Source organism: Myxine glutinosa, chromosome 4 (assembly GCF_964187855.1).
Source record: "Myxine glutinosa chromosome 4, kmMyxGlut1.1, whole genome shotgun sequence".
Taxonomy (NCBI): Eukaryota; Metazoa; Chordata; class Myxini; order Myxiniformes; family Myxinidae; genus Myxine; species Myxine glutinosa.
In genome coordinates, this window is record NC_136264.1 from 114,942,587 (window position 1) to 114,955,297 (window position 12,711).

Genomic DNA, 12,711 nt, shown 5'->3' on the forward strand with positions numbered 1-12,711 from the left:
AGTCATCTATCTAAAATTCTAAATACTGTATTGAAGGAACTGCGCTCCAACGCGAGTCGAAAGAATTGACGCGACCAAAGACGGAATTCGTCCGAGTTGCTTTATTGAAACAAAACAGCTCAGGTATTCTCACAAGCCCGTTTATCGGGCAGCAATATATATACACATTTATGTCGGGAAGTTTGCCCGGCAAAAGCTATACCGGGCATGCCCGTGTGTCAAGGGCGAGCCTTGGAAAGGCGAGTCTGGACCTGCCCGGGCGTGTTTGGCTGCGGCCTGGCAAGTCGAGGCTGGGCGTGCCCGGGCGCTCTGGGCGAGCACTGGAAAGGCGATAGCGGGCATGCCCGGACGCTCTGGGCGAGCCCTGGAAAGGCGATAGCGGGCATGCCCGGACGCTCTGGGCGAGCCCTGGAAAGGCGATAGCGGGCATGCCCGGACGCTCTGGGCGAGCCCTGGAAAGGCGATAGCGGGCATGCCCGGACGCTCTGGGCGAGCCCTGGAAAGGCGATAGCGGGCATGCCCGGACGCTCTGGGCGAGCCCTGGAAAGGCGAGAGCGGGCATGCCCGGGAAAGACGAGACCGGGCGTGCCCGGGAGGTTCGGGCGTGCCCGGGAACAGTGAGTCCGGGCATGCCCGGGAAAGGCGCGTCTGGCCGTGTTCTGGCCGGTGCAAGGCGATTATGTACATCCAGCGGTAACCGCTACACACGCCCCTCCAGAATCGACCTGCACCGGCAGGGTCAATTTAAGGGGGGTCCGGATGACCCGGCCGAAGCGACCCCTGGAGGGTCGTGGGGAGGGGTCTGACGTGGTGGTGGGTGGTCGAGCGGGGGGAACTGTGGACGGGGGGCGGCCTCGCCGCGGAGGAAGGGCCAACCGTGGTGGTCGGTCGACGTCCATGTGCGCCGGTTTGAGGCGGTCCACAGAAATCCGGTCCGGCCGGCCGCCGAAGTCGACGATGAAAGACTTGTCGCCCCGTCGCAGGACCCGGAAGGGCCCGTCGTACGGCGGCCGGAGTGGCCCCCGGTGCGCGTCATGATGCACAAAGACGTACTCCGCTGTGCGAAGCGCCGGGGGGACGTAGGACTGGGGGCCACCGTGGTGGGACGTCGGCACGAGGGCAAATCGTCGGGCGGCCTCCTGGAGGTCCGAGCGCTGGCGAGCGGCGGACCAGGGACTGGTAGCGTCAGGCACGAATTCGCCCGGGACGCGGAGTGGCTGGCCGTAGACGAGCTCGGCGGCGGACGCCTGGAGGTCTTCCTTGGGGGCCGTGCGAAGGCCCAAAAGGACCCACGGCAGCCGGTCGGCCCAACCGTCGTCCTGAAGGCCGTCCATGAGTGCGGCCTTCATGGAGCGGTGAAACCGCTCGCACAACCCATTGGCTTGGGGGTGGTAGGCCGTGGTGCGGTGCAGCGTGACCCCCAACGAACGGGCGACCGCGCCCCAAAGCTCAGACGTGAACTGTGGGCCGCGGTCGGACGAGATGTCCGCTGGTGCGCCGAAGCGCGCGACCCAGGTGGCGATGAACGCCTGCGCCACGTCGGCGGTGGTGGTGGAGGTGAGGGGCACGGCCTCCGGCCACCTGGTGGTCCTGTCCTACCATGGTGAGCAGGTGGGTGAACCCCCGCGAGGGGGGCAGGGGACCCACCAGGTCCACGTGGACGTGGTTGAAACGCCATTCAGGCACGGCGAAAGGTGCCAGCGGGGCCTGGGTGTGGGGGTGGACCTTGGCTCACTGGCAGGCCGTGCAGGCGTTGGCCCAGTCGCGGATGTTTCGTCGAAGGCCGTGCCAGACGAAACACGCCGACACCAGCTTCTGAGAAGCTTTCCGGCCCGGGTGAGAAAGGCCGTGGATGGAGGCGAAGATGCGGCGCTGCCAGGAAACGGGCACGATGGGGCGAGGCTGGCCCTGGGAGACGTCGCAGAGCAGGACGGTACCCGCGAAGGGGATGTCGGCCAGGCGGAGGCCCGTGTCCGCCACGCGGAGTGCCTGCACCGAGGCGTCGGTGGTCTGGTCGGCCGCCATGAGCGTGAAGTCCATGCCGAGGTGGACCGCGTTCGCGCTGGCCCGCGAAAGGCAGTCGGCCACGGCGTTGTCTTTGCCGGCGACGTGCTGGATGTCCGTGGTGAACTCCGACACGGCGGAGAGGTGGCGCTGCTGGCGGGCCGACCACGGCTCCGTGACCTTAGCCATTGCGTAGACCAACGGCTTGTGGTCGACGAAAGCCGTGAACGGGCGGCCCTCCAGGAGGTGTCGGAAATGGCGAACGGCCAGGAATAGCCCGAGCAGCTCGCGGTCGAACGTGCTGTAGTTTAACTCGTTCGGCCGGAGTTGCCGGCTGAAAAAAGCGAGTGGCTGCCAAACCCCGTCCACCCATTGCTCATGGACGGCGCCCACCGCGTAGTTGGAGGCGTCCGTAGTGAGGGCGATGGGCGCGTTGAGCACCGGGTGAGCCAGCAGCGTTGCGTCGGCGAGGGCCCGTTTGGCACTGGCGAAGGCCGCGTCCATGGCCGCGGACCAAACAATGTCATGCTTGGCCGGCTTGCCCCGGAGGGCCTCGTAAAGGGGCCGCATGAGCTGAGCAGCGCGGGGCACGAATCGGTGATAAAAATTCACCATGCCGAGGAACTCTTGGAGGGCCTTGATGGAACGGGGACGCGGGAACGTGGTGATGGCCTCGACCTTGGTCGGCAGCGGCACGGCCCCGGTCTTGGTGATGCGGTGGCCCAAAAAGTCAACGGTCGTCGCGCCGAAGTGGCATTTGACCGGGTTGACAATTAAGCCATGCTCGCTGAGGCGACCGAACAGTGTTCGGAGGTGGAGGAGGTGCTCGGCCCGGGACGTGCTGGCGACGAGGATGTCGTCCAGATAGACAAAAAGAAACGGCAGGTCGCGCAGCACGCCGTCCATCAAGCGCTGGAATGCCTGGGCCGCGTTCTTGAGGCCAAACGGCATCCGCAAAAATTCGAACAGGCCGAACGGCGTGATGACGGCCGTCTTCGGGACGTCGGCCGCCCGGACAGGTACCTGGTGGTAGCCCCGTATCAGGTCAATTTTCGAAAAGATGACCCATCCCGCCAAACGGGCGGAAAAGTCCTGAATATGCGGGATCGGGTACCTGTCGGGGGTGGTAGCGTCATTGAGATGGCGGTAGTTGCCACACGGGCGCCATCCACCCCCCGGCTTTGGCACGATGTGCAGTGGCGAGGCCCACGCGCTATCGGAGCGCCGCACGATGCCGAGGTGCTCCAACGCGTCGAATTCGGCCTTTGCCACGGCGAGCTTGGCTGGGTCGAGGCGGCGGGCCGTGGCGTAGACCGGCGGGCCCGTAGTGGGTATGTGGTGCTCGATCCCGTGCCGCACCGCGACGGCCGAAAACGTCGGCCGCGTGAGGGCCGGGAATTCCACGAGCAGGCGAGCAAACTCGTTCGTTGCCGGGAGGGCGCACGCCAGTTCGGTCGGCGCGGAGCTGCTCATTGTGCACGCCAGGGAGCTGAAGGTCTCGGCGTGGACAAGGCGACGTCGTTTGACGTCGACCAGCAGCCCGTGCGCGCAGAGGAAGTCGGCGCCCAGCAAAGCCACGGGGACGCTGGCGGTAACAAAAGTCCATTGAAAGCGCTGGCTGCTGAAGCAGAGGGTGACGACGCGTGGGCCGAAAGTGCGTATGGCCGAGCCATTAGCAGTGACCAAAGAGGGGCCGCAAACTGCGTCCAGCCTGTCCTGCTCGGAGGCAGGTATGACGCTCAGTTGGGCGCCGGTGTCGCACAGGAAACGCCGTCCAGACGCTTTGTCCCGAATAAACAGCAAGTTGCCCGAGTGGCCAGCGCTCATGGCTGGGAATGAACGCCGGCCCGGCCGTTTCCCGACCTGCCGAAAGTGCACGGTGGCCGGCACGTCCGAGCCTTGTGTCCGAACCTGGCGTGGTAATAACACCACGCCCGGTCAGGTGGAGGCCCCGGCCGTTGTGTCGGAAGCGGGCGGTGCGGCGTGGCGGCCGCCAGTTGCACCGGCAGTTCGGCCTCCAACCGCGCAGGGCGCTCGGGCGTCGTGGGCGTTGTCTCGGACGGCGGCGGGCTCCAGGTAACCGCGCCGATGTGCTGGCCCGCCGAGGAGATCTTATCGGCTTCCCTGGCGAGGGCGCGGGAATCCGTGATCAACGTGCCAGCCAGGGCGAGGCGTACCGGGTTAGGCAGCTGACGGAGGAACAGCTCCCGGAACAGGAATGCCGGAGAGTGCTCACCGAGCAACGAGAGCATATAGTCCATGCGCTCGGACGGGCGCGTGTCGCCGAGCTCGGGCAGGTCAAGCAGGCGCCGTGCGCGTGCTGCCGGTGAGAGGGCGAAAGCACCGAGGAGGAGCGTCTTCAGCGCGTCGTATTTGTCAGCAGCCGGCGGGTGCTGGAGGAGGCTCAAGGCGCGGGCTGCAGTGGCGGAACCGAGCGCCGCCACAACATGGTGGAAGCGGGTGTCGTCCGCGGTGATGCCTCGCAGGGCGAACTGGGAGTCCGCCTGGGCGAACCAAACAGCCGCTGAGCCTCCCAGAAGGTAGGCAGTTTAAGCGTCACTGCCGTATCCATGTCGGTAGGTCACCAATGAAGGAACTGCGCTCCAACGCGAGTCGAAAGAATTGACGCGACCAAAGACGGAATTCGTCCGAGTTGCTTTATTGAAACAAAACAGCTCAGGTATTCTCACAAGCCCGTTTATCGGGCAGCAATATATATACACATCTATGTCGGGAAGTTTGCCCGGCAAAAGCTATACCGGGCATGCCTGGGTATCAAGGGCGAGCCTTGGAAAGGCGAGTCTGGACCTGCCCGGGCGTGTTTGGCTGCGGCCTGGCAAGTCGAGGCTGGGCGTGCCCGGGCGCTCTGGGCGAGCACTGGAAAGGCGATAGCGGGCATGCCCGGACGCTCTGGGCGAGCCCTGGAAAGGTGATAGCGGGCATGCCCGGACGCTGTGGGCGAGCCCTGGAAAGGCGATAGCGGGCATGCCCGGACGCTCTGGGCGAGCCCTGGAAAGGCGATAGCGGGCATGCCCGGACGCTCTGGGCGAGCCCTGGAAAGGCGAGAGCGGGCATGCCCGGGAAAGACGAGACCGGGCGTGCCCGGGAGGTTCGGGCGTGCCCGGGAACAGTGAGTCCGGGCATGCCCGGGAAAGGCGCGTCTGGCCGTGTTCTGGCCGGTGCAAGGCGATTATGTACATCCAGCGGTAACCGCTACAGTATCTACATATCTGGGCAGTGTCTATGTTGTCACTGAACTACTCCCTCAAACTTTTGTATCTGTGGTTGTGAAGTGTTTCTAATAACGTGGCTGTGAGGTGTTTTGAATTACGTGGTGGTAAGGTCTTTTGAATTACGTGTATGTGTTTTGGTGAACAGGAAACACCCTATCTTTTGAAGAGAAAAGCCTCCCTGACATCAAGTTGACGGACCATATGAGCTAAATCTGGACATGTCAAATCATGTCAAGTTTGTAAACAGAGAAATCAAAACATCTTCATTCTGGCATCCAATTGGTAAAGATCGAGACATTATTATGTTTGTTTGGAAGTTTTGATATCTGAAGGTGACGTACAGCTTAGCGGTCCAATTGCTTCTGCAAATTCTTCCCAGAAGCCAGACTAACTCTGCCTTTTAAACCAAACACAAGGCAACACATGATGGAACATCTTAACGTCCACCACCTAAGGTGGATGGAGGCTGTTTTCACCTCTGTCTGGCTGTTTGTCTCTTTGCTTCGGACTAAATTTGGTGGGGATGTTTGGTGTGTAATAAGGATCAATTGATTTAATTTTGATGAGGAGTCTAATCCGTATCCAGATCAGAGAATTTTCAAAGTGATTCTTCACCATTGATACAAAGGGTTAAAACGATATATTGCACGATATCTCAAAAAGTTGTGGACAAATTCGGACAAAACTTGGTGCACAGGTTGATTGTGTGACAAGAATGGATCGATTAGATTTTATTAAATATCCAAATGTGGATCCGGATACAAGAATCTTTTCAATTTTCAAAGTGATTCTTCACCATTGATTGAGAGATGGTGCTCTAAATGATATATAGCATGATATCTCAAAACGATGTTGTCGGGTTATGACTAAATTTGGTGGATGTGTTGGGGAAGTGACAAGAACAAGACGATTAGATTTTGGTTCAGGTTCGAATCCAGATCCGGCCTATCGGTGAGATACAAAACGTAAACTGTTCAGCTTGGAGGAGCTATGCTCTCCACAAAGTGCTGTTCTCGTTATTGATTTCTGTTTCCAAAGTTGAGACTCATGGAAGACAGAGAATACACAACGGAATGGATGGCAGCTCCATCACCATGATAAACATGAGTGCGCTGAGAGAACTTCCCGACCTCAAACCAATGTTCATACAGAACTCCTCAAACATCCCAGGACGAATCAAAACTCTTCCCTTCTTTCCCTTGTACGTCCCACTCACCAACCTAACTTCTGCTTCCGGCACTCCCATCCATCTCAGTGTCGCCATCACCATCTCGCTCAGCACAGTGTATTCTATCTTCATATAATTTATTTAATCTTTACTTTATTGAAATTGAATTATATACTTGACCACTATCGAACACAAATCACCTTATTTGCACTTTTGAACCCATCTGTTTAGCAGTACTTGGAGATGTTACATAAGGGTGGGTTAAGACTGCTTCAATAGCCCAAAACCTCATGATTTTTTTCAAACAATCTTTAAAATCACTATGTTTTTTTTGAATTAAAGGCCAATATGTACTTGAACACTGCGTTGGGTAAGTGTTGCATAAACTCTTTAGTTAGTATAGACATTGGATTGGGGGTCAGTCATAAGTTCATCTCATACGTGTGCTTTGTTTTCCAAGGGTAGTGGTTGTGCTGCTGATGCACCTCCTCTCATATTTTGGGCATGTCTTTGGAATTCGGTCGTCATGCCGGTGACAACACAGTGATCTTGTTGAAAGGTAGTGATTATTAACCTCCAAACTATAATGCTTTATTTCGGGGGATGATGTGTAGATATAGTAAATCTGATGATTCAAAAATGGACTTACCACGAGACGAACCTGGCACAGCTGACCAAAGGTGGGATAAAAGAGGAAGAAAGGTAAGTATTAAAATCTGCAGCGCGAAATTAACAGTATAAATAGGCAAAATATTACGTGCACAACCATGGTTCACAAATAGATCAGTAGGAGGGCAGCAAGAGCAATAATTGTAACCAAATTATTGATGACAGTAATGTTAAAGCACGAAATATTCATGATGAAATTGTGTAGCTGTTTATGTGGTGTTGGTAAAGAAATCCTTGCAATGTGGTAGCAATTCTCATGTCCCAAACTTTCTGATTATTTTGGTGAGTAGGCAACACCTATCTTTTGCTCTGAAATTCCTGCGTGCCATCTGGTTTGAGGAGCATGCTGGCCAACACCCAACTTTCAAAATCATATATTCCACCCCAGAATGCTCAGTGTGCATGCGCAGAAACCCCCATAAACGTCGGCGTCCAGGCATCATCAAGTATATTGTTTGTGGTAGATACGGATTGTTACTTATCACGCTGCTGAAATAAGATGAAAATAATCGTAAAAGTACCTGAAAGAAAGGGCTGTGCCTCTGGACAACGAACGACTTGGAGAACTTTCTCAGCTCGCCGAACGGGCAGCTAGCTACCCGTACTGCAAACTCTACTAAACGGGCAGCTACTGTTACGTGCTCCTCCCCGACCCCCTGGTCACGGTGTACCTCCGAGCCCCGAGAGGAGTCACGGCAGAAAAATGTGTTATTCTGTCTGTCAAAGATCAATGGTGAAGCCACACCAATTGTTACTCACAAACAAATATTGTATTAAGATCACACAAGAATAACAGTAAAACAATAATATGAATCAAAAGTACAATCAATATCCTATGATGGTCCCATCAGTTTCATAATATATTACTCACTGTGCTCCAAGTGAGTGAAACAAGAACATCCCCAATGTCTCTAATCCCCAGCTTCAAGCCAGAGACTATCCGCTCCAGCGATCGACAGATGAATGTCCAATCGAGACCAGGATCCCGTTGGGTTGGCAGGTACAGTCCGGCTGCCAAAGCTGTGCAAAGGCGCCCTCCAGGTGACTGGGAAATCCAAAGGTGCCCTCCAGGCGACTGGGAAATCACCCCCTTGGATACGGACGTTCCAACGCTCCAAATAGGCCACACGCAGACTTTCCACTCAAAAGCCACGTTACACACACACACCCCAGATCGACGTCTGAATGCGGTGAAAATGGTCGAAACGAGATGAAACCTTAAGCGAAGCGCAAGTCCTGCACGAGTCAAAATGGCCGACGGCCCGGGCTCGTAGCGTAATGGCACGACGATGATGTCGATGATTCTCTTCAGCATCTACCGCAAAACCTGACACGCAGGTTGATCTGTCACAGCGATAACAACTCTGTCGCAGGAATCCCTTTCCTGGGAAACCCAAAGTTCGCTCATGACGCTTGCTCGCCAACGTTCGCCCCAGACCGCAAAGCAACTCGGCTTTCTTCTCCGACTCATTCGCTCCACCTTCTTTTCCTCTTCTTCCTCTTCATCGTCCTGTTCCGGTTTTATTTAAAACATTAACTTTTAACTTTTGAAAACATAAATATCTATTTCCTTTAAATGACAACAATAATAATACATGGAATCAGAAATGTTTACAGTGGATGAAAACCACCACAACGGAAGTGACGAATCCGTAACACTACCCATAATATCATGTGTCCGAGTGCAAGGTTCGGTGAAACAGACCTTTGCTATTCACACCCCCGACGGATCACTGCCAATAAATGGAATGTGTATCTGGATTAGGTACTTCAGAAAACCAATTAAAAGGACATAACTGGGGCTTGTTAATGCACAGGGTAAGTTTAGTTATCTCACGAGGTCACTGTATCTCACACTCTCACTGTCTCTCCGAAAAGACTGTCTGGAAAACCCTCCTATCAACTTTCTCAACAATCCTCTTGAAGAAGTTCTGTCACTCAAGCTTTTGGGTCTCTTTCCTGGGAAGCCACATTTCTGCCATGATCTTTCCTGTGAAAGCCACATTTCCAAGCTGGCCTCCAAAGCCAGTCGCTGACTGGGCATCCTCGTTGTGCGAAGTCCTTTCTGGGCACGATTGAGCTCCTAACCACATACAAACCTTTCATCCGCAGCTTGGTGCACTGCTCTTTCCTCTGGGCTGGTGCTCCTACCTCACACCTAGCTCGGCTTCACGCTGTAGAAACCAAGGCTTTTAGGCTCATTGGTATCTCCAGCGATGAAGCTGATTCTGAGGGACTCTTACCCTCACCCCGCAGGGAGGTTGGCAGTGTTTCTGTCCGCTAGCGTCTCCTCTCCGGCATTGCACCCCCTGCTCTGTCCCCCAAATATTCCTTCAGGACGCACAAGATCTGTCAACAACCGTCTTCTGGTGAAACTGCCAAAATCAAGACTCGCTGCTCACCTTCATTCTTTCATTGCTCTTTTTTACCCCCTCTAGAATAAACTCCCACAAGCTCTTCAATCCCACTCCTCCCTACAGGTCCTCAAAACAACTGTCCACCACCATCTCTTATCTTTCCCCATCCAAATGCTTGATTTTTCTACCCCTGTTAATCCACCCCAAATCCAAGTCATTCAAATTCCGTTTTCTTTCCTGAAAGTCCTTGTTATGTCCATCTTGTTGATCCCGTGTACCATGCCCCAGCCCTCTCCGTTCCACAGATCCCCTGATGTCCCTGTTCTCTACTGTTGTTGTACTTCCCTCTCTCTCCCCCTCTTGTCACCCTGTCCATCTATTATATTATATGTGTTAGTTGTTATACGAACCTTTATATAGTATTCAATATATGTATAAAAATGGTGTTTATATGGTATGTATATGTACAGTATGTATATGGTATGTGTGTGTGTATTGTTACATATTTATGTGAATGTATGTGAATTACTATTCCGGGCTTTGCTTATCAATGTGTAGTCGATTAAAGGTTGTTGTGATTAAAGGGTCAGGAGCCCTTCTGAGAAAAAGGAGACCGGAAACGGAAGAAGAAAAGACACGAGGTCCTGGAGACGCGACGATTCTTCTTCTTCCTCACCAAGCTCGGACGCGAGCGGTATCGATTGAGCAACGTAAGAGAAGCGGCGTATCAAAGCCTGTCTGGCGAGAGGAGTTACCGGGACGTGTAACTACCCTTTGACACGTCAAGTCACTGTGGGTTCGTGCACGGAACCAAGCAGCTGGCACAGTTCGCCTCGCCATCTACAAGGCCGCGTACGGGTCGCACCTTGGGCCGCGCGCGCTGGGCAAGCCGCGTGTTGCTTTGCCTGCTTTACATTACCCGCTTTGCTTGGCCAGGAGGTGCGCGCTGCAGCCGTTGTTCCCGGTACGGGACGTGCCCGGTGAAAGCACGTCAGGAAGGGCCCGTTCAACCGCCCACGTGCGTAGATCGAACTACAGGAGTACGGAGACATTGTGAGAGACATCGACCATGGAGGGAGTCGGGAGTGGGGCTCACGTGAGGAATGTATAAGATGGCCATCTTAGAGTTAATGTAGATGAGTTTACATCTTTGTACTATTGATTGCTGATTGTTGATGGTTAATTGCTCGGGGAATATATCATTGATTATTCCGGATCCTTGGTGTGGGGTTTTTTCCTTGGTTGGAATTCATATTGATTGCGTTACGAAAGCGCATACATAATAAATCTTTCTGGTGGAGTTCCTCTCACGGTCCGGGGGTCACCGAGACCAGGTAGTCACCGGGAGGACCACGTAACAGAATTGGGGGCTCGTCCAAATTACGATTTGCGGATTCGCAATTGGGTCTACGTCCGGGATCTAAAATTGTATAAAATAATAAAATAATATTTTTATGAATTAAAATTTATTAATTAAGTGTTAATTGGTAAAATTTTGGGGAAATTGGGGTAAAGTCTTGGGTGAAGGTTAACAGGTGTTAACGATAGGCACCATGGCGTTTGTGGCACAGAACTTTGCGGTAACCCCGAGTGAGGCACAGTTCCGAGCGTTACTAAAGTCGGACCTCTTGAAATTGGCCAAACATTTTAACTTGGAGGTCCGAACTAATTTGAGGAAGGCAGAGTTGCAGACCACGGTGATACAGTCTATGGTGGGATTAGGAACATGGGACGAGTTAGCCTGGCAGTGGCTACCCGAAGAACCAGAAGACGTTGAGCTCCGGAAACTGGAGTTGCAATTACCGAGCCAGGAACGGATCAAAGAAGAAGAAAGGAAAGCAGAAAAGGAAAGAGCAGAAGAAGAAAGGAAAGCAGAAAAGGAAAGAGCAGAAGAAGAAAGGAAAGCAGAAAAGGAAAGAGCAGAAGAAGAAAGGAAAGCAGAAAAGGAAAGAGCAGAAGAAGAAAGGAAAGCAGAAGAGAGGAGAGAAGAGAAACAAGCAGAGGAAAGGAGAGTGGAACGAGAACTCCAGGAAAGGTTAGCAGAAGAAGAAAGGAAAGCAGAAAAGGAAAGAGCAGAAGAAGAAAGGAAAGCAGAAGAGAGGAGAGAAGAGAAACAAGCAGAGGAAAGGAGAGTGGAACGAGAACTCCAGGAAAGGTTAGAAGGAAGAAAAGCAGAGGAGAGGAGAGCTGCAAGGGACCTCGAAGCAGAGGAGAGAAAAGCGGAAAGGGAATTAAAGGAACGTGACATGGAGCTTTAGCAAGAAATTAAATTCAAGGAGCTGGAGTTAATGAGAGAACGGGGAGAGGGACCACCCTTGCTGACGGGGTCGACACCTAGCCAGAACACCTGGGATGTGGGCAGACATGTGAGGCTGGTTCCACCCTTCAGTGAAAAGGAAGTCGCTAAATTTTTTCCACACTTTGAGAAAGTGGCTCGACAGTTAAACTGGCTGGAGGAGGCCTGGACCATACTAGTACAAAGTGTGCTGGTGGGAAAAGCTCAAGAGATTTATTCGGCGCTACCAATGGACCAATGTGCAGATTATGAGGTATTGAAGAAGCACATCCTCAAAGCCTATGAGTTGGTTCCGGAAGCTTACCGGCAAAAATTCAGAAATGCCAGGAAGAGGGAGAGTGAGACCCATGTGGAGTTTGCCAGAGTGAAAGAAAACATGTTTGATCGGTGGTGTGAGTCAAAAGGAGTCGGGAACGACTTCGAAGCATTGCGTGACCTGATGCTGGTGGAGGAATTTCAACAGTGTGTCCACGAGGACATCAAAGTGTACCTGCAGGAAAAGAAAGTACCGAAGTTGTGGGACGCAGCCACCCTGGCAGATGATTATGCCTTAACACACCAGATAGGGGTCCACGAACCTAACTCCTCGCCTAGATCTCCGCAGGGGAGGTGGGGAACAGCAGGTGCGGAGAACGACAATACATGGCGGCGGCCTCGAGAGGATTATGGGGACAACGCGGATACCCCACCTGTTCGAAATCAGAGGGCTGCGGGCCCAAGACAAACTTATTTTTCGGGGGGGCCCGAGGCAGACCACGAGTTTTTCCTCCGGGCCTACTTGCGCTTTTTGCAAGAAACCTGGACACTTGATGTCCAGTTGTTACCTCATTAAAAGGGAAGACCCAGAGCGGAGTCCGACTAGTACAACTCCGAATGCGATGGCAAACGTAAGAAATCGCCCACAGAAGAGTTACCAACCATTTATTTATGAGGGGTTGGTCTCACTCAAGGGAGACTTGACTAACCCAAGACCGGTTAGGGTGT

At 53.6% G+C, this 12,711-nt stretch overlaps 1 protein-coding gene across 50 annotated transcripts in view; it reads right to left on the reverse strand.

The window, feature by feature from the left end:
* LOC137425109 (inter alpha-trypsin inhibitor, heavy chain 4) overlaps positions 1 to 12,711 on the reverse strand; it is a 332,019-nt gene that overhangs the window by 84,268 nt on the left and 235,040 nt on the right. For all 50 annotated transcript variants that reach the window (XM_068113193.2, XM_068113169.2, XM_068113208.2 and 47 more), the window contains one exon: positions 7,055 to 7,075. In XM_068113193.2, the coding sequence (XP_067969294.2) occupies positions 7,055 to 7,075 (21 nt within the window). The remainder of the gene's footprint in view (positions 1 to 7,054; positions 7,076 to 12,711) is intronic.